The sequence below is a fragment of the Teleopsis dalmanni genome, chromosome 1 (genome assembly GCF_002237135.1).
Source record: "Teleopsis dalmanni isolate 2A chromosome 1, ASM223713v2, whole genome shotgun sequence".
NCBI lineage: Eukaryota > Metazoa > Arthropoda > Insecta > Diptera > Diopsidae > Teleopsis > Teleopsis dalmanni.
Genome location: NC_051846.1, coordinates 225628757 through 225650155, shown reverse-complemented (window position 1 = coordinate 225650155; position 21399 = coordinate 225628757). Strand labels below are relative to the sequence as shown.

At 27.8% G+C, this 21399-nt stretch overlaps 4 protein-coding genes across 6 annotated transcripts; 2 read left to right on the top strand and 2 right to left on the bottom strand.

The window, feature by feature from the left end:
• Nucleotides 1-437: 437 nt before the first annotated feature.
• Nucleotides 438-1337, top strand: LOC119667874 (serine protease snake-like). The gene is made up of 4 exons (XM_038077213.1): nt 438-585; nt 655-737; nt 811-971; nt 1039-1337. The coding sequence occupies exons 1-4, from the start codon at nt 482-484 to the stop codon at nt 1210-1212; spliced, it is 522 nt and encodes a 173-aa protein (XP_037933141.1). The 5' UTR covers nt 438-481; the 3' UTR covers nt 1213-1337.
• A 2418-nt stretch (nt 1338-3755) lies between these two features.
• Nucleotides 3756-6134, top strand: LOC119667871 (serine protease snake-like; the record flags this gene model as incomplete). Its single annotated transcript, XM_038077209.1, is given in 8 exon segments — nt 3756-3881; nt 3939-3971; nt 4032-4138; nt 4214-4329; nt 5113-5262; nt 5320-5402; nt 5531-5691; nt 5752-6134. Coding segments are annotated over 8 exon segments (950 nt in total), but the record flags the coding sequence as incomplete, so codon positions are not given.
• A 6394-nt stretch (nt 6135-12528) lies between these two features.
• On the bottom strand, nt 12529-14886 carry LOC119672438 (nuclear transcription factor Y subunit beta-like). Its single transcript, XM_038083485.1, has 2 exons — nt 14318-14886; nt 12529-13055 (listed from the first exon to the last, which is right to left on the bottom strand). Exons 1-2 carry the CDS (start codon nt 14874-14876, stop codon nt 12988-12990), a joined length of 627 nt encoding a protein of 208 aa, XP_037939413.1. The 5' UTR covers nt 14877-14886; the 3' UTR covers nt 12529-12987.
• A 123-nt stretch (nt 14887-15009) lies between these two features.
• LOC119672436 (non-canonical poly(A) RNA polymerase protein Trf4-1-like) lies at nt 15010-20531 on the bottom strand. 3 transcript variants are annotated; one of them, XM_038083483.1, is made up of 5 exons: nt 19663-20531; nt 18337-18695; nt 17195-18121; nt 16425-17105; nt 15010-15478 (listed from the first exon to the last, which is right to left on the bottom strand). In XM_038083483.1, the coding sequence occupies exons 3-5, from the start codon at nt 17958-17960 to the stop codon at nt 15030-15032; spliced, it is 1896 nt and encodes a 631-aa protein (XP_037939411.1). In that variant the 5' UTR covers nt 17961-18121; nt 18337-18695; nt 19663-20531; the 3' UTR covers nt 15010-15029. The 3 variants fall into 3 exon arrangements, with proteins under 3 accessions (XP_037939411.1, XP_037939412.1, XP_037939410.1); XM_038083484.1 differs by having other exon boundaries at nt 18337-18671; XM_038083482.1 differs by lacking the exon at nt 18337-18695.
• Nucleotides 20532-21399: the final 868 nt, after the last annotated feature.

The window sequence follows — 21399 nt, the reverse complement described above, 5'->3', positions numbered from 1 at the left end:
AAAAAGTTCTCTTTAAAAAAAATTAAATTATTTAAATTTTATCATTAAATTTAATTATTAATTTTTAAACTTTTAATAAAATTTACTATTGTAATTATATTAAATAAATTTCTATTGAAAATATTAAATAAATAACAAATATATTAATATTAAAACGTGAACTCGAAACTATTCAACTATTTAAACTTTTCTTGAATAATTGAATGTAATGTATAATAAATGATCATTAAATCCCTTTTTGTATTTAAACCTATTTAATAAATCAACTTATCAATTAACTTAAGGCTGATCTAAATGAGGTCAAAATATTAATAATTAATAAAAATAAGTGAAATAATCTATAATATAATTATGGTATAGGAAAATATATACACAATATAATTAATGTAAATAATAAAAGATACTGCAATTATTATTTTATTATAATTCTAGTGTAACACCAAAATACGCTCGCATTGGAGGAATCAATCTTACTGACTCCATGAATTTGGACATAAAAATTAAAAGAATTATAGTGCATCCTTCATACGACTATATATCATCTTATAATGATATTGCGTTAATAGAGCTGGAACAAGAATCAAAGTATGTTTAATATATAAATGAACTCAAGCCTTATAATTAATAAATTTTTTAATAAATATCTATTTTAAGTAATGAGGTAGTTTGCTTATGGAGTAAATATGATCTACCAAATAAAAATGTCACAGCAATTGGTTATGGACACACAAAATTCGGTGAGATTAATTATTAACTATTAATTATAGTGTACATAAATTCAATAAAAATATTTGATATTAACTTATATAGGCGGAGAAGCTTCTCAACAGCTGCTAAAGGCCAATTTGAATATAGTTCACAATAATCTTTGTAGAACACATTATATTCATGATAACGATCAACTTCAATATGGCATTATCAATACACAGATTTGTGCTGGAGATCCAGAAGAATTACGAGACACTTGTCAGGTATTTTATAAGTTGTGAGAAATTTAAATATAATAAAATATTGGCTAAATTACTGCCATTATGTTAGGGTGACTCTGGTGGTCCAGTAATCATGAAAATTGGTGAAGACATTATACATGACTTTATTGTTGGTATTACATCATTTGGACAAGGCTGTGCTGGGAAACCACCCAGCGTAAATACAAGAATATCAGCTTACATCGATTGGATAGAGAACATTGTATGGCCTCAATCATTATAAACATCTTAATATAAAATATGGGTATATGTACATACGTAGTATTGTGGATTCTAACGAATACCAGCTATATATAGCACATTTTACATATAAAGTTTTTATATATCAAAATTATTTATATTTTTAAAATATATAACATAGCAACTAATTAAAGGATATAGACTGTAGAATAAATTTTACATATTTTTTGAAAAATGAATTTGTATAAATTTGGTTAAATAATATTATATAATTTGCTTTTAGCTAATTTATTAGAAAATCCTAACCGGACAGAATTTTTTATTTTTTTTTGTTTTCTTTCTTGACACAGGCTTCTCACACAGGATTTGATAATATTTATATATTTCTTTGTGATCATCCTTCTCCAAGTAATTATCGATTAACCTTCTTCTCTCTTTCTGAAGGATTCTATTCCAGAATCGCGTGCAAAATTTTATTTAGAGGCTTGTGGAAAGTGCGATTCAGTCAGATGTTTGATTACTTATTTGTTTAGTCTATGCATTCATTACTGACAATATGCATTCATTGGGACTTATTGTGTATACCAATATTCTTAATATTTATCACAAAAAACCGTCGATTAAAATTTGTTTTTTATATGCAATTAAGTCCATTATAAACCACTTTTCTGAGCTATATAATAAAACGGTTTCAACAAAAGTATTAAAAGCTTCACTTTCGTTTTAGAATACGAACTCGTTACGAAACCAATTTCTAGTGTCAGCAGTATTACCACTTTTTAATATATATCCGAGGTATTTCACTTCATCCACTTTATTGCTATTAAAAAGAACTGGTTTTCGGCATTCTATCTACGGTTAACATTCATACCAAAATTATTCATAATATAGTGGCAGGAACCAAATATTGTCAAACTCCACATCGTCCCAGTAGAAAACGGATCGATCCGTCGATCCGAGACGTCTTCAAGACATGGATATATACATGAAGATCGATAGATACAAATGTATGACGGTCTTCGAAGACATTTTTGAACAAATCAGCCAAAAGTCTTCGAAGACATTTTGCGTACATGTCTCGAAGATCATGTCTGCATAACGAAGTCATTCGATTGAAAGTTGTGTGCTCTTACCATTTAATTTTTTCACTCTTTTTTATTTCTTCTCTTTTTTGCGCAGCAGAGACGCAGCAGAGGAGATATGCTGCGTCAGGCCGAAACTCGGTAACGGGTTATTATGGCTAAATAAAAAAGTAAGTAACTTAACGCTTTCTGCAGATCTCTTATTAAAGAATTGAAAAGAATTGTTATTTATAAAAACCAGCTGTGTTGAAAAAAATTCTGCAAGTAGCAAAAATAGCATCCAGATACTCCCGTAAAGATGTTTTTTCTTTGACACCACCGTAGGTATGGGACAGAATTATATTTTTACTAAAGATGGCTTCAATATTTGCAACATTTCCCGACTAACGGACAGTCTACATGAAAGTGTAGAATATAGGTTATTATAAATATAAGATATATATGTATATTAAATAAAAATTAGTTTCATTTACCTCAAAACTGTAATTCACTTCACTTCACTTATAGCTTCACTTCACTTATAAAACATCAACAATATTGGTGTATGATCTGCCAAGGTATGTTGATTGGCTGTTGATTTCGTTTATTGTTGATTTGTGCCAAGTAATTGGAGGCCTTCTACTTCTTCTACTGCTTTGCGGGTTATACGTAAGAGCTTGAAAATAGACTTCACTTGTTGGCTTTCGTAAGATGTGACCAATCCAGTCAAACTTTCTCCTGCGGATATTTATACTGATATCGTTTGTATTTGTTTTGTTCCACAATTGTTGGTTTGAAATTCGGTTTGGCCAAAAGATACGTAATATTTTCCGAAGGCACTAGTTTACAAACGAACACACTTTGTTTTGAATTATCTCGGTTACGAGCCATGTTTCGCAAGCATATATCAGTATGGATAAAACACATGCTTTGTGCCAATCGCCTTTCGTATTCTTGCACTCACGTCCTGCATACTGCGACCATCAATAGCTACTGCACTTCCCAAGTCTTGAAATTCATTTACTTGTTCCATGATTTGACCTTGAAGTTCGAATCGGTCATTGCATGTTGTATTAATTCACATTCCTTTGGTTTTTTGTGCATTGATCTTGAGCCCAACTTTTGCAGCTTTTGCTTCCTGATTTTCAAGTTTTCGCTGCATATCGGTAAAACGATGTGCCATTTCTACTGGGTATGCTGATAACACATCAATGTGTTCTACTAGACACACTGTAACAATGTATGTTGAATTGAATATATTAAACTCAATATACCTATATCCAAAAGCAAGCATTTCCAAAGAATCTTAAGAAGCTATTTATAAATAAATAATCTCAAGCGATAAATAATTTTACAGGAATTTCCCAGTATATACGGCAACAGTGCATGCTTAACATTAAGTAAAAACCCAAAGACCTCAGATGCTAAGTTTTGAAATTGGTAAATAAAAAAAATATTATTTTTTTTTCCATTAAATTGTTTCAGTTCTTCTTATAAATGTAAGAATATAATTGTTTCATCTTAGCATCGTCTTGGCAGTTGCAATCGATCGAGCTTAGAGTGAGCACTCAATCGGTGAAAAATTTTAGAATTGAAATGTTGAATTTTATATGTAAATTTTTATTTATGTTGTGTTTTATATTTGGAAGGTGTAAGTTCAAGATTCCGGTATTTTATGCAATTATTTTAAAAATATATATTTTTGCAGCTGCTTCTTCCAAAATACGACCATCTCAACTTGGTAATACTAGTGTTGATATAATTTAATAAACATAACAAATTAAAATCGATTTTTCACCAGAATGTTTAGCTTCACATCCAGAAAGATCTAATCACCATATTTTTCGCAGAACCGTCGTAGGAAATGGGCCTGGTTTGCCAACACAAGCAAACGAATTTCCTTATATGGTAAATTTTTTAACATATAGTGAATATAAAATTTATATGCAATATACATATATATTATTTTATAATATGTCGTAGGCGGCTTTAGGTTATAGAAAAAGTGGTTCTGAATCTGCAACCTATTATTGTGGCGGAGTTCTTATATCAAAGAGATTTGTTTTAACATCAGCCGTCTGTGCGGACAATGGTGATACGTAAGTTTAAACAACTTGAGCAGAATAACATATGGGCATTAATAATTGTTTTAAAATAGTCTCGTTGAATAGTTCAATAATTATATTTATTGATTGTTTTTGTTATTACAATCAATTAATAATATATTCAAATCAGTTTCATTGGTGTTCATTAAGTAAATATGAATATAATTTATCTTGAGTATAACCAGTGCAAAGAGAATGTCACTATATATATATTCACTACTTTCACTTTAACATTATATAGTATATTGTGTCATTCAAAGTTCTATATTGTAAATTAGTTTGGATTTAAATGTGCAAAACAAATCTATTTTCAGTTTATACTCTAACGCTTTTGTTATTGATAACAACTATTCCCAAAGCACAATTAAACTGCAGTATCTAGAAATGTTGAAAATGAAGTGTTCGAATGTTACGCTACATTCGGTAATTACTGTACAAGTATTCCATATAATTGAACTACAGTGAGAGTGCCAACTACTGTAGTAAGAAATTATACTTAAATCATGGATTGGGCGTAATTAAGAACAAATTTATACATATTTTACTTTCTCCTTTAATTTTATTTTTTTTGCTTAAATCGGGACGTGACATCCATCTACTAAAAATACTACTACTAAAATACTAAGTGAAGAGATGTTTCTCTTCTATAATTGAAATGAACCAATCACAGTTGTTAATAAGTTTACGTAGTTTATATTCGTTTTAAGTTCCAATTAAGAATGGAAACATTATATATATTTAATTTTATTATAAAAATAAATTTTGAGAATATTTCAGACAACCAGAATTCGTTCGATTGGGTGGAGTTAACTTGAAGGATAAAAATATAAGAGATATAAAAATTAAAAGGACATTTACTCACCCTTCTTACGATACTGATTTAAGCTACAATGATATCGCGTTATTAGAATTGGAGAAAGATTCTGAGTAGGTTCCACTTTTCAATTAAATACATTTTCATTTTGAAACCTTGTAACCTTATAGTAAAACTGTTGCTTGTCTATGGGATAAACATGATCTACCTAATACAAATGTTACTGCCATTGGTTATGGACGACCAATATTTGGTAAGATATATAACATATATATATAAGATATACTGCCATATGCTACTACGAAAATTTATATGTTATTTGACTTAAAATCATTATTATTTGACATATTATGTTATTTTTATGTTATTATTTGGTTTTAGAGTCTCAAATTTCTGAAAATGTTTCAAAAGCAAATTTAAAGGAAATAAATAACAAAAAATGTGGAACGTATTATAAATCGTATGAAGAGGCTTTACCAAATGGTGTAATTAATACTCAGATTTGTTTTGAAGATCCAGTAACATTACACGATACTTGTAATGTATGTTAGAAATTTAAATATGACATATATATCTTTTATTTATATTAATCATAATTTCAGGGTGACAGCGGTGGACCAGTAATAATGGAACTAACTACAGATAAATTAATTGATTATGTTGTTGGTATTACATCATATGGACTAGGTTGTTATGGTGGACCTGGCATATACACAAGAGTATCAGCTTACATTGATTGGATCGAGGGTATTGTATGGCCTTTGAAAACTAATTGAAATTTCAAGAGACATTAATTAATATATTTCTATGAAATTATAAATAAATATAAATAATAGAATTATAACTGTTAAGTTAAAATTGTAGAAAATATTTAATTTTATTTGAAATAGTTAAATCCTGTATTCTACAAACCACTAAGTAACTTTACGTAAAGCTACAGTAGTACATCTAGTGGGAATTAGGAAATAGATACCTCCTTAAGATAATATGCTTTAAAAATATTGCCAATAAAATATTTTCTAATATATCGCTAGAAAATAATTCTAGTATATATATTGGTTATCCCATATATACCAGTCGGTTTTGAATGTGTTCTATAGTATATCTAAAACTGTGTACTGCAAATAGTTGTCCAACTATTCAACTAAATGTCTGTAGTCACTTGCTCACAGATCCATTTAAAATTCTGCCTCATTATTTAAATAACATTTTATAATTTCGATACAATTTAGTTCAATATCATTTTTCACTGGATTAGACAGAGATAAGTTAAAAGTTACATTTTATCTTGAGGTAAAAAAAGTGTTTTTTGCGGTTGAAAAGAAATAATGTTACCATATTTAGACTCTGTTTGAGAATAGCTTCGTTTTAACCCACGATTTAAATCTTTTTTCCAACACTACCATATCAGCTTTATTAGAATTGTAAAGAACCATTTCATGCAGTTCGATACCAAATGACTTATTTATCATAATGCTCAAAACGATAATTGGAGCAGAAGCATTGAGCCATAACGACTATTGACGAAAGCCAAAGATATAGTTATTGTTTAACTGAACACCTTTCCAAATTAGAAAAATATGAGTCTTTTGGTAAATGTACATAAAGCAAATACTTTCTTTTTACAAATAAATTTCCAGATCAACTTAAAACGTTCCGACATTACGTTCTGCATTTTTAACGTAAGGGTTAAGTAAGAAACGATCTGATGTCTCTCGGTACTACCAACTGGCGACAACAAACAACTGATCGAGATGACTGGTGAAGAATACTATTGGACGCGGACAAACACAAAATACTTACTTATGTAAAGTAATGCTATGGAAAATAAAGATTTTCTATAGCTGTCGGAATATCTATGAAAACTATAACAATATTATATTAAATAGAAAACTAGGGATGTGACTTCATAAGCACCAAGTACATCTTTTTATTTATTCAGATATTGTTAATATAAAATGGACTTAAATAGAATGTTGTTGTTGTACACGGGTTGAATAATAAAAGATACAATGTTGCTATTGTATATGGACAAATGCATTAGCTTAGAGGAGAGGTTGTTGGCTGGAATATGTGAGAAATAAACAGAGGAAGTGAGCCATATATATCAGCGTATTTTGAATGGTATTGAAACTAAACGAGGTCGGAGTGAGTATTGACACCTCAATTTAATGGACTAGTAAATCGATAGGAGTTGATTTTAGGTACGATGAAACAGTTTAACAGATAAGCATCGTTATGAACAAAACGGAGGGATTAGGAGGGAGGGATTAGATGTATTAATATTATGTTCTGATTTGAGTTTAGCTATTAAAATTTTTGCTGCACATGACAGTTGTCTTCCATTTGAATAGATTCCAGACACACAGCCAATCAGAACTTTGTTGCAACGCAATAAATATAGTCTGCAAAAGGGTACCTTTTTCTCGAAATGAAGAAGTATAATAGTATGTATGTATGTTGATCATTTTAATTTACTTTTACTCTTTGATAGCTGGGGATACTACAGGGTCCCACCCATCTCATTGACTAATATATGTATTCCTTATAAGCTTCATGATTATTCAGTGATTGATCTAAGATCTGCGTATCTCCCCTTGCGGAGAGTGATTACTCTAAGATTAGATAGTGCTAAGTAGGATAGCCTGTCAGTTTTCGCATATAACTTCAGGGCTCCGTCCCTTATGTATAATATTATAATATAATATTACGAGTACCTTTATTATAATACTTATCGATGTATACATAATACAAAAAAAGAAAGATTTTTAAAAACGAACTGCTGAAAATGTATCCATGAATAGAGTTTATCTGAGATATATTTAGTGAAATTCTTCTTGAGACAGTTGAAAAAATATATTCATATTGGACTAGTTTTTTGTATTATATTATGATTCAAGGACTAGTTACTATAGCAAAAAATATGTTGTTTAGAATGCCAGTGATGAGTATAGGTTTTTCTTACTGTTTTCTCATTTAAATAAAAATTCAATATATTTTGGTTTTTAAGTTAATACCTAAAAACATTTAGGTGATTTTTCAAAAAGTTTTATTGATTTTTTTTTAGATTTTTAATCGAGTTTTTGTTAATTTTTTTTAATTTTTCAATTTACGTACATTATACACAATTTTTGTGTTTTTTTTGTTTGTTAAATAAAAATTATATTAATTACATAATGTATAAGTTATAATAATAAACTTCACATTTTCAACGTGTTATTCTCTTTTTTACATTATTCAACTAGAATATAATAATAATTTGCGATACTTACATTAACTAATCTTGTGTGTTTGTATTTTTACTTTAATAATTTAATTTTTGGAGAATTTTGGGTACATTTAATAGATAAATTTATTTATTGCTAATCAAGAGGTAAAATATATATTTGTATGCATAAATCTATAAGTTTGAATGCATACTAAACTGTGGTAGCATTCAGCGCTATATTACGTATGTACTTTTTTGCTTGTTTTTTTTTTCTTTTTCTTCTTTAAATATAATTAATAAGAATTGGTAGATTCACAATGTTTACTTTTGCACTTACTCCAATATGATCTCTTAAATATATTCTTGTTAATTTGATGGTTCATTTCATTTTTTTAACTAAATAAAATACACATGTTTATAGTATTTGTAGCCTGAAAGTAAGCTGCACACAATTTTTATAATTTTATATTGTGTTTTTACTCTCCGAAATCGAATTTGTGTTCTCATTTTATACTTTGATTTGATTTGATTTTATTTTATGAACGATAGACTTTTAGTTTTAATAAGCTTATTAAACGCATTTAAATTATTTTTCTAGTTGCAATTAAAAAAAAAAAATTCGTATTACATTTTGTAATTGAATATACTGTGAATATACACCAAAAAAAAAAATAATAATAATAATAGTAATAAAAAAAAGTGTACAGCTTTTACATGTTAGTAGATGGAACAACAAAAGCGTGTATAAATACAAACGTTTTAATTCTTGAATAAAATAATTAAATAAATGTAATTTAAGCATATTATATATAGTTACATTAAATATTAATATATTTACAAAAAGACCGACAAAATAATTTGCTTAATAAAACGTTATTTAAACAATTGCAATATGGAACAGCGATTTGTGTATTGTTTGCTGTACGAAAAGCATGCAAATAACTTACTCCTTACTAAGCATAAGTTTTCAATTTAATTAAAATAATAATTAAATTTATTTATTACAAAAATTTTGAGACGAAAATTACGAAAATATATTAGAAAGCAATTTTGTTGCAATAAAAAAGCAATTTTTGCGTTTTTATCAAGTGTTGAGTTTGCTTAGTTTAAAATTGTTTTAGATTATCTTAATGAAACTAATGAATAAGAAATGGCAGTTTATGCTTAATTTATGTAAGTTTGATTCATTTCAAAATACATAAAGTTGCAATTGCTTAAACTACGCTTAAAAGACGGAATATGATATAGTTTTCGTTATTTTTTCTTTTTTTTTGCTTTAAAATATAATTTCTTAACTTCGTTTTAATTCATGCATATTTCATAATATTCATTTATGATAAATTATAATTAATTTATATTTATATATATATATATATTAAATTAACATTGTTTATATTTAATAAATTAACAGTGTAACTATTTAATAGTGTGGTAAAGTCTTAAGACGTAAGGATTCAAAATGTACATTTGTTTTTATTTAAATTAATATTCTCACTTAAAATATATAATATAACTTTTCAGTAATTACAAAAGTCTTCAACATTTAAATTATTATACATTTTATAGAATAATGACCGCGTATAGAGTGAGACTAAACTAAATAATATATTTTATTTACATAGCTACATAATCAATTTTATTTATTTTAAATTGCATTTAACATTTAAACGCAGCAGTAAAGGCTTAAATATTTATAGTTAGTTCTTTATTAAAAAAATATATTTTATCCATTCATAAGAATGTATTTTTTATCCTATTTTGAATCAAAATATATACGAATCAACATAGTTGGAAATGTGTACACTAATGCCTAAATTAATGTGCATTCTTTATAGTTTATTTATATCTACAAATGCTCAATATAAGAAATGTTATTTATATATATATATATATAGAGAAACGTCGGTGACATAATTTTAATAATTGATATAATATTGATCTTAGTTTACTTATACCAATAAATTTTCAGTTTTTAAAATGTTTTTATATATATAAAAATGTTAATGAAAATATACATAATAGATTTTTTATCATTTTTTTAAATTATTCATATCGTTAAAATCTCAGTTTTAAAAACATAGAAATATTATTGAGATTCTACATACGTGATATAATATCCCATTTTTAGAAATGTAGTTCAGATATAGAAATGTTGGTGAAAATCTACATAATTCTTTTAATATCCATCTTTTTAATTTATTTATATCGTTAAAATCTCAATTTAAAGAATATTTTTTACATAAAGAAAATGTTGGTAAGAATCTACATAATTTATATAATACCGATCTATTAATTATATTTATATTGATAGATCCTCAGTTCTAGAAATATTGTTTATGTATATAACTGTTGATAAGATCTACATAATTGATGTAATATTGATCTTTTTAATTTATTAATATCGTTCATGTTTTAAAATTATCTCTTATATATAGAAAATATTGGTAGAATCTATATAATTGTTACATTATCGATCTTTTTAGTTTATTTATATCGATGAATAATGTTTTTCAAATTCTGTTTGTATATAGAAAAAGTTGGTAGCAATCTACATAATTAATATATTATCGATCTTTTTGTTTTACTTATATCGATAACTAATGTTTTTAAAATATTATTTGTGTATAGAAACTTTGGTGAGAGTCTACATAATTGATATAATATCGATATTTTTAGTTCATATGTATATCGATAAATGCTTTTAAAATATTGCTTATACGCATATTAGTATACTCTAAATTGCAATTAAGCATAAATTATATATTTATATAAATAAACGTATAAATGACATTAATATTTAACTTATATTAGTGTACATCTTTGAGTAGCATAAAATTAAAAGTAAAAACACACTAGACGTCCTGCGTAACGGTGTTTACACGCTTTAACTGCTAAAATTACACTCAACAATTTTGAAATGCCTGTATATCTTAGGAAAGAAATGCTTTTTCAAATGAACGAGCGTCAGCACTCATTCCTTGATAATCATTAATAATGCTGGTGTCAACACACTTGTCAAAAACCATTCCCAAATAAGTTCTACAAGCATTTCAAACATGGTAATCGTAATTGTAGTAGTCCAAAAGTAAAATAACCATGGCTGGGAGTCAAAGTGTTTTAACATTGATTAAAATAAAAGTACATATCAATATATATTATCACTTATCAATACAGTTAGTTCACTCTATAGGGTTACAGGGAAATTAAAATTTTATTGTTAATAAAAACTTCAAAAAAACTAAAATATATCGGGAAAAATATTTGAGTAGACAAAAGTATTAACATTTAAAAATCTTAACCAATTTCCCTTATTGTGTTGATAAAAATGTATACTAATGAAAAGTTCTTCTTTTTACAACAAATTACATATTTAAATAGTACAAAATTAGGACTAATGCAGCAATCATTGGTAGCAAGTTATACATATATATATAATTCATTTTCTTCAAGCAATAATACACGCTATATATTCACTAAAGTACATTAAAATTTAAATAATTTTTTTTTATATCAATAAACAACAAAGCTAATTATTAATTTGTAGAAATACATATTAAATATGTTTAACTAACTATATATTTATATATATACTTTTGCAAAATGTAGCCGAGTTCTGCAAGTAAATATAGAAATTTACATTTTATACATAAAAGAAATTATGTACAATTTACTAATAAAATTTCGCTTATAAGATATAAAATATACAGCTATAAGATATAAATATAAAAAATTATAAATGAAACGAAATATATATTATTTAATTAATAACAGATTAATTCATTTGTAAATACGTAGAATAATCAATGATTGATATTTAAAGCAAAAACATTAAATTTTAATTTATAATCAATTAAATTATTAATACATAACTTTTATACATTTATTTCGTAAATAAAAAATTATTAAAATTGCACAAAAAAAAAAGAAAAATAAATAATAATAATTTAAAGAATGCAGAAATTTACTTTTAAATGTTGTCATCTTAAAAATATAATATTTCTATGTTTTTTGAATATTTCTTATTTATTGTTATTGATATTTTATCATTATTTTTATTCAGATTTTTGTTTTGTAAACTTTAATAAAACCAGCGTGTATTTTGCTTTCATTGAAATAAAATGAAAATATATATTTTTTTAATTTTTTTTAAACTAAATATAAATTTTGCTACCTTGCTATATTATTTATTAAATATATACTCATATATATAGGCACAGGTTAATCTATTTCTACACTACTACCAAATTTAATCAATCTTAATGTACGTGAGCTGATGACGCATTATCTTTAATAGCAACAATTCCAAATAGTTTTTCCATAATATATTTTCTTTGTAGATGCTTGTTGGTATGCATAGTTTTTTTTTCTTTTGTCAATTGTTTAATACAACGTTTAAAGCAAGTGCGTCTGTTTGTGTGTGAGATAGTTCGATGTTTTACGATCTAATAGATTGAAGAGCGAAGGTCATAACTTACATTGTTAATCAAAAATGATGTATGGATTAAAATACAATATATTCCGATTCATGCATTGAGCTATGTATTTTACAGTTGCACTTTAAAATCTATATTTCGATTTCGATAACTGACTGGGATGTCAATTTCCACAAAACTTTTCTACACAATCCCGTTTATTTGCTGTTGTGTTGTTTTGATTTCTTCTTCTTCTTCTTGTCTTTTGTTTCGACATTGCGTTGCTCTTTTAAAAATAGAAGAAAAAAAATGTTTAACTATGTGAAATATTGGTAAGAAATTGAAAAATATCTTTAATCCCATCTAAACTGAAATATATTACTGAAAGTAGTGTTTTAAATTGTTTGAGCTAGTCCAGTACATTTAAATTGGGGCTATTTGGAACGAATATTTTAATTCTTTCAGAATTTTCCAGCTACTCGTAGAACTACTCACCTACTCAGATCAATGATTCTCTTCTCAACATTTCATGTTATTCTGCAGTATACAAATACGCATAACAGTAAATGCTCGGACACAGTAGGTGTTCCAATATTTTTCAGCGGGTCGATCCCAAGGGATCCACTTAGGCCTATAGGTCAATTATGTTGCCTTATAATTAAAAACTTAAGTTTATAAAAGTTTATATTACTATTCAGAGAGAGGTCATGCAGTTCGTCAAGATCCTCAAAAGAGAAAACCCTATGAGATTTGAAACGGAGATTCATTTTCTATATCATTAAGCCAACGATATACTTAATTTGGGTTGATCTCAGTTACGCTCACTTGTAGTTTAAAAATTATAAAATAATATTTTATATTTGTTTCAATAGCTAACTTTTATCAATTGATCTGCATTTAAGCTTTAGATCATTGCAAAGAGCTTCCTTACATATTATATATAATATTAAATTTGACACAATAGAAATAAACATTATTTTCAAGTTATTATTTTATCAATAATTACTTGTATCTATTTGGAATCTCTTTTCAGATAGAAAGAATAATAGTTAATACAAAATACTATAATAGCTGGAGCGTTTACTTCTTAATTTGTAGTTAATATTAATCAATCGATGATTAAAAGATCAGATAATAATATATTATTTGAATTGAGAAGAAATTAGTATGATAAAAGACTGAGTAGATACTTTGATTTCTTGTTAAATTATTTAGTAGTTATACATAATGGATCTATTATTTGCTCAAAAAAATTTATTTAATTAAGAATTGTGAGTAGTTAAATTATCTTACTCTATTATCCTCCTTTTAATTCTTATATACTATTTATCATATATATAAGAATTTTAATTGAAAATTGTTATAGAAATTTTTACTATTAATAAAACAAAGTCATAAAAATTTACAATCTGCTTATAAGACCTAAACACTAATAATTTAACTATAGTTATTTATATATATAAATACATATATGCATACATAAAATGTTCAATTATTCAGTTCGTTGGGGTTAAAGTTGCTTAATATAATATAATTATTATAACTTACCTGTCTTTGATGCTGATGAGCTCGATGATGTTGAATCATATGCTTCCGATGCCACTGAAGACTCAGAAGATATGGAAATGATTGATGTCGATGACGGTGAAGATACAAGTGTTGACCTTTGTGAAAACAACTTGTGTTGATTTAGCGGTTGCCTTTGTTGTTGTGAATGCATCCGTTGCTGACGCATTTGTGGTTGGACTGGTCGCGTATATCGCGATTTATTAGCAACGTAATTAGTAGACGAAACCACATACGGTTCAGCACAAGATTGATATTGCTGTTGATACTGCTGCTGCATAGGTGGTGGCACATAAAATTGTTGTCTATAATATGTTGCATGAGTTTTATTAGTTGTATGCTGTCGTTGCGGTGACAACGGTGATATATCTGTTTGTTGTTGATACGTATGCTGATAATCATTGGTAGAATATCTTTGCTGCGATTGCTGATGATGAGATATATTTGATTGTGATATATGTGGGTATTGTTGTGGTTGTGGTTGTTGTTGCTGCTGTGTTAAATGTTGGGTTTGTTGCTGCAGCGGCAATTGCATGATCATTGTTGTTGAATGCACATTATTAGAATGTGAATTTTCATCAACAATGTCAGCAACACCAATACCACTGCTATTTGTTATGGCAGTAGGGGATAGGTTGGTGTCATTTGCCGATGCTTGTTGCTGCTGCTGCTGAACAAGCCCGGCGACTATTCATCATGTCTCTATGCGAGAAATTGTATGAATATTTGCGGATGTTGTTAAACCGGTGGATGCAGACGAGGTTACGGGCGCTAGCATCATTGTCGGTGAGGTTGAGTCGACGTCACATTCTTTACTATCTTCAGAATCATCAGCAGAGGACGTACTACCACTTCTATGATGGACAGATGTCATGGCTGCATGTTGCTGTTGATGATGATACATTTGTTGTTGTAACAAGTGTACACCATGTGGCGTCTGTTGTGACGGAATAGTTCCGGGTGGCAATAATGCAGATTGAACCATCGGCACTTGTACATATTTAACACCACCAACAGTATTTCCTACAGTAGAAGGAACGAGAGAACCTATGGGCGATAACCGTGTTAAAACTAAACTTTCGAAATTTTCTCTTATCCACTCGCGATAGTCAATAACATCGTCAGTTATTCGTATAATGCGTCCTAAAGAAAAATTTTATATATAATTAGTTTTTTTTTTGTACGGATATTTTAAATAAAATGTTGGTATATGTTACTTTTTACTGTTAAATTTCTTTAATCGGACAAAGTTTTGAAATTATATTTTATATCGAAAACTTTTCTTTTAAAATACAATTAACGTCCATGAATTAGAACGTCCAGATTTGATTTTCTTTTTGTCATGCATTAATTAAATACTGTAAAATTACAACTTTTGCTTTTAAGATATCGATGTATTTTCAATTTTTACCTAAATGTAGGGTTCGAGGGAAATTACTTAAAAACTTTCTGAATAAAACAAAATTGTTTCATTCAAATAACTGGAGTTTTATAGCACTTTTAAGTCATTCAATTCATTCTGATCATTTTTATGAATATATTTCGTACAAATAGCTTAAGTAATATCAGTTTTGAGTCTATAATTTTTTTTTTAATTTCAGGCCTATATGTTTTTCTATGTAAATGCGATTAAAAGTTGTAGTGGATCCAATTAAATCATTTATCTCAAAATTATTCATTTTTTTAAAAAATTTTTCTTGTCTTATTATCTCGGCAACATTTTTTGCTAAAGAATTCTGCAATCTCGTGTTTGACTGTCCTACTACTTTTTTTTTCAACAAAAATGTAGAGATCTATTTATTAGTATCCCCACGTCTTAGAAAATTTGTGCGGTTTTCTTAAAAAAAGTAATAGGAATTGCGCTTTGGAGTTGAAGTAAAATGTTATTTAATAATAGATGAAAAAGGTAGACTAAAGTAACATGGACACATATTGCCTTCGATTATCCGTGTTTCAAATAATTATAATTTTTACATTAGAAAATAATATATACTAAATATATTTAATAAATAATTATCACTAAAAATAGTTTATTTTTCATATAATTCACACTTATAATATATTTAATCATAAAAATTTAGTCACTTACCTAATATTGAACGCTCGTTACAATCACTAGCCCATAAATTAAGTGGACTCACAGCCTGTGACAGCATTAGATAAGCGTATTCGAACGCTTGTTTGACTTGTAGTGCTCCATATGAACTACGTCCAATATCATTTCCAGGAGTTAATGGATCTTCGATGCATAAAAGTGATGGACGATGGCCATCAATCATATCACGTTGCAAGTCCTCTTTGGGTATATAGCGACCACCATTTTTAACAGAAATGCCAATTTTCATGTAATTAAATTTTCGACCATACAATTCAAAAAATTCTAGCAGCAATACACCTAAATTTGCGTTATCTACATTGATTTGACGTGGATGCAATTGCAGAAAACTAATACACATTAATATAAGAGAATATGAGGAAATTCCACCGGTGAAGACTTCGTTGAGATCACGCTGCAACAAAAATTGCTTCAGCACTAATACAAGTTTGGCTAGTAGCGGGAATTCTTGCTTATATTTTTTAATCAGTTCAGCCGATTGCACACCCGACTGCATGTTAAATGATATATCCACTTTAACTTGTGTCTCACGATCAGTTAGTTTAATAATTGGTACAGAAGCTTTGTCAAGTACACGCACTGAATGCGGTTCAGCAATTCCACGTGCGATAAGTTCAGTTTCTAATGTACGTAAAGGCGTTTTTTCCCAAAGACCTACATTAAAAAATTTTTTTTTGTAAATTTATATATATATTAAATAGATTCATAGAATTATTTTGTTTTTTGTTTTTTTTTTTCTTTACCTAAAACAACTAAGTCAATATCAGAAGTTGGAAGAAACAATCCTGTGCGAAAAGAGCCAAAAATTTCTACAATAGCTGATGGCCAAATAGAATGCACCACTGCCTCAATTCGTTGCACAACCTCATTGCGTATCGCATGTTCTGTTGGTGTAGGCAATACATAATTATAAAACTGTTCTATTTCTTCATGCAGTCCAATTACACCACGTCCATATATATGTTCGGGAACTCGCCAAGGACAACCCTTATATTTGGATATAAGTTTATCCATATGTTTATTAAGATTATATGTACTTGCTTTATTATCAACTATGCGACCTATTTTCCTACGAGATGGATTATAATAGCTGGGGCGTTCGTGAGAAGGCATTTTCGAAGTTAAACTGTCTTGTAGACCAGCTGGAGTTGTAGCTGGTGTTGTGTTAGTATCGTTTGTACTTGTAGAATCTAATGAATTATTACTTGATGTATTACTCGAGTTACCGTTACCGTTACCGTTCCCGTTTCCGTTACCGTTGCTGTTATTATTACGAACTCCTCCACTAAATTGTTGTAGTAACAATTGTATCGAATCACGATCACGTGCGCTTAACGTACCGTTACCTAATTTTCCGTTAAACCCTTGTAATTGTTGTTGTTGTAATTGTTGATTTTGTTGTTCCAAGAGTTGGCTCATATCAAGCGCATTGGTTTCCCAAATTTTAGACCATGTGCGTAATGCTGGACCCTCCTGTTCCTCTTGAAACCAACCGACAAAAGGATCCATTCAAAATTTTAAATTTTTTGCTAGGCGTTCCGTTTTTGCGTTGTTCTTAAACCAAACGGGATAGCCTCTTCTTAGGACTAATTATTAGCCAAAATATTATTGGCGGCTGTTCTTCTTCTTATTTTTTTGTACTGTTTTAGCTTCTTCGCAGATTTATTTCACTGTAAAATAATATGTCAATAATGAAATATATATTATAATTTTAATAGTAATCGATATAATTATATATAAATAAATATTGTAATATGTGTAATGCGTATGAGATTAATGTAAGAGTTAGAGATTTAATTTTTTAGTAAACTTATAAACTTAAAAATGTAACAAACAATAACAAATATATATTTATATATTCTATTTATTAGTGGTATATACATACTCTAATGAATTGTTTCCTAAATTTTGACGACTTGCGACCCATTTTATTTGAGTAAGTGAACCACTGAGGTGTCGTCATTGATACTTTGGGAATGGTTGCGTTAATATTCAAAGCAAGTTTTGTTAAAATGTACATAAATTCATTAATGAATAATAGCCATGCTTCCCGGTTTTGAATAACGAATCCGCTGTACTTGATATTTCTGCGATTGTTCCACATTACTGGTCTTTTTATCGCAGTCTTCTCTTGTCTGCATCATTCGCTTAAATCATTTTCATTTTTTTAGGGCGATTTTATTTTAAGGCTTCCAGTTGCATAGTTTAAATATCTATGCACTTTGTTTGTTATGGCGAAAATTTCTTAATGTTTAATATAAATAGATTTTGCAAATATTTCAACTCAATACAAACTATTAATTGAATTATTGAAAATATTTAATTAACACAGTAAAGTAAAACTTTACTTAAAGAAGTATTAAAAAAGTAAGGGTTTTTTTTCTGAAGCCTTCCTCCTTCAAACAAAATTATGCCCGGATATATTATTTTTCAAAATCGTAAAAATATTTATTTTGTATTTATTTAATTATAACTAAACTTTTTGAAATTAAACAAGAATAGATTGTGATTTTAACAAACGCAAAATTAGTAAAACCACCCCCTCGTTGCACACACCTGGCATATAACGAATATGTACTACTGAGTGAGTGCATGATGCATAGAAACTACGAAAGAAGGAAAACTGAGGAAATTTCTAGCAGTCACAAACTGAACAAACATATTTGCACATCAAATATACAAATATATAAATATACAAAAGAAAATTAAGTTAAATCAGAAAAATTAGTAGCAAATTAAAATAAACGCATTTAGAGCGCGAATAAAAAATTAACATAAAAGTTAAAGAAAAAATAAACTCACGAGACTTGTACTTTGTGGTCTGAGTGAAGCAGGTGAGAAGGCGGTGAAATGAAATAGATATGAAAAATTATTGAACAGCAACAGCACACTTAAGTAAGATGTTTCATACATGAAAATATTAATAGAATAAAAGATTTTTTAACAAACTATATTATACAAAAGTTGCTAATTTTTTAACTAAAGTTAGTTTTATAAATTTCAAATATAAATATATATGTACATGCAAACGCACACATACGCGCTTAATACAGATGAACAAAAAAAATGACAAGGCTACATGCAGTAATAAGAAATTTAACCAAATTAGGTGAAGTAATAATTTTGTACAAAATTTATTAGGTAAATTAATATCTACAATTGCTAATTTGTATTATAGTTTTGCTTATTTGTATTAATTATTAAAACTCACTATGCGTAAATTTAAACGAACTTTACACAAATCTTCCAAACATGGACACAAAATTGTGCAGGTGCAGTCTCGATTGCAGTCGCGCAGGAAAATCCTTGAAGGCAGATATAGTAATATGTGGCAAATAGGCGTATCAACTATTGAGATGTAACACGTTTATATTTTAAAACAATATCAGTTGAATCTGTTTTTAATTTTGTGACATTTTTACTGTTAGTTTTAATCTTTGTATGATTTTACTGCGTTCTTTTACACTTATTTTATGTGCCCCTACATCCGCATTGTATGTACGTAGAATGTCTACACGAAAGCAACCAGCAACGACTGTGAAGAACGCGGCGATAAGAAAATTGTGTGAAAAGTGAGCACAAAAATTTATAGTTTTAATAAAATATATCAACTTTTTATTGAAAAATTAATATAATCATAAATTAAAATGTTTTTTAATTACAGTTAATGATTTTTTATACACTTTAAATGCAATTTTTGTATATTTTATTGGCAAAAAGTTGCACTAACTCCTTCGTCTTTTTTTACTGCGCCCGAATAGTCACCACCTTTGACAGCGCGAAATGTATGCAAAGTTAATTCTACTCGTTGAAACTAGAAACCAGTAGAGCGCGTAAGTGTTGAAAATTAATATGGTGAATATGGTGTGCTAATTTTTTTTTTCTTGCTAATCGGCTTTTATTACATAGCCAATTTGATTAGAAGTTACCACACTACAATTATATATTTCACTTTAAATATTTATTCAACACTTTCACAATTACGGAAATATCATAATTTATATAATAACACAATAATTTACTTAATTAAATTTTAGGGAGGAACGATTATTCGACAACACAAGTTCTACTCGACCACGCTTTATATGACATTTTTCATATACTACTGGGTTGCCAACTCTTTAGAAATGTAAAATATTTTTCACCTCTAGTTAAACTCTTAATAATATAACAAGTTAAAGATTTATTAATAAGAATCAAATCTATAGAAAAATCTATATAAGATATAAAAAAATTTTTATTAGCAAATTAATAAATAATTAAATATAAATTTTGACATAAATTAATTGAAAAGTGAATAATAAATCTATTTATGCTGAGGATGTAATCTTAAAATTGATTATTACTTTGCTTATTTAACTCTCTCACCAAAAAAAAAAAACTGGCTGAGAAAACTAGTTGTGATTTCCTCAGTTTTGTTTTTATGATTGAAAATAATGATCGTTATAAATTATTTAGTTAGCACCATTTATCGAAATATTGATTGATTGAAATCATATTCGTTCGGCTGATGAAACAAAAATAAAATAACTACATTAACAGTTGATTTGTAATTCGTAGTAAATTAAATTAAAATTTACTCTAGTATAATTGTATGCATAAAGATAGCATTCATATATTTTCTTTTATAGAAAACGTTAATAAAGAAGAAACTAATATGGCGTTCACACTGGCCGAAAATGGCTTATTTCGAATGAGCTATTTGAAAATATTTACATTCGTTGTAATTCATTTGTTCGCATTTCAAACAATTGATTTTTTAACCTGCCTGTTGATTTGATTTTTGGCCTGTGCCAAAAAATGTTGCAAAAGGTTAAATATACCTTTAAACCTTACAATATAAACTGAAAACGTATTTTTAACTTCGATTAAGCACTTTTTGGGAAGTAGAAGTTCTAAAAAGAGGTGCATCGTTTTCAAAGATATGCAACCACCAAACATTTGTTTA

Excerpts from the sequence above, each read along its gene's own strand:
- LOC119667874 (XM_038077213.1), top strand. The coding sequence starts at position 482 with ATGAATTTGGACATAAAAATTAAAAGAATTATAGTGCATCCTTCATAC. Across the intron at positions 738-810 it reads TTATGGACACACAAAATTCG|GCGGAGAAGCTTCTCAACAG; the intron begins GTGAGATTAATT and ends TAACTTATATAG. Across the intron at positions 972-1,038 it reads AATTACGAGACACTTGTCAG|GGTGACTCTGGTGGTCCAGT; the intron begins GTATTTTATAAG and ends CCATTATGTTAG.
- LOC119672438 (XM_038083485.1), bottom strand. The coding sequence starts at position 14,876 with ATGATCATGCAATTGCCGCTGCAGCAACAAACCCAACATTTAACACAG. Across the intron at positions 13,056-14,317 it reads CTCATCAGCATCAAAGACAG|AGCAACGCAATGTCGAAACA; the intron begins GTAAGTTATAAT and ends TATTTTTAAAAG.
- LOC119672436 (XM_038083483.1), bottom strand. The coding sequence starts at position 17,960 with ATGGATCCTTTTGTCGGTTGGTTTCAAGAGGAACAGGAGGGTCCAGCA. Across the intron at positions 17,106-17,194 it reads TATTGACTTAGTTGTTTTAG|GTCTTTGGGAAAAAACGCCT; the intron begins GTAAAGAAAAAA and ends TTTTTAATGTAG. Across the intron at positions 15,479-16,424 it reads TAACGAGCGTTCAATATTAG|GACGCATTATACGAATAACT; the intron begins GTAAGTGACTAA and ends ATTTTTCTTTAG.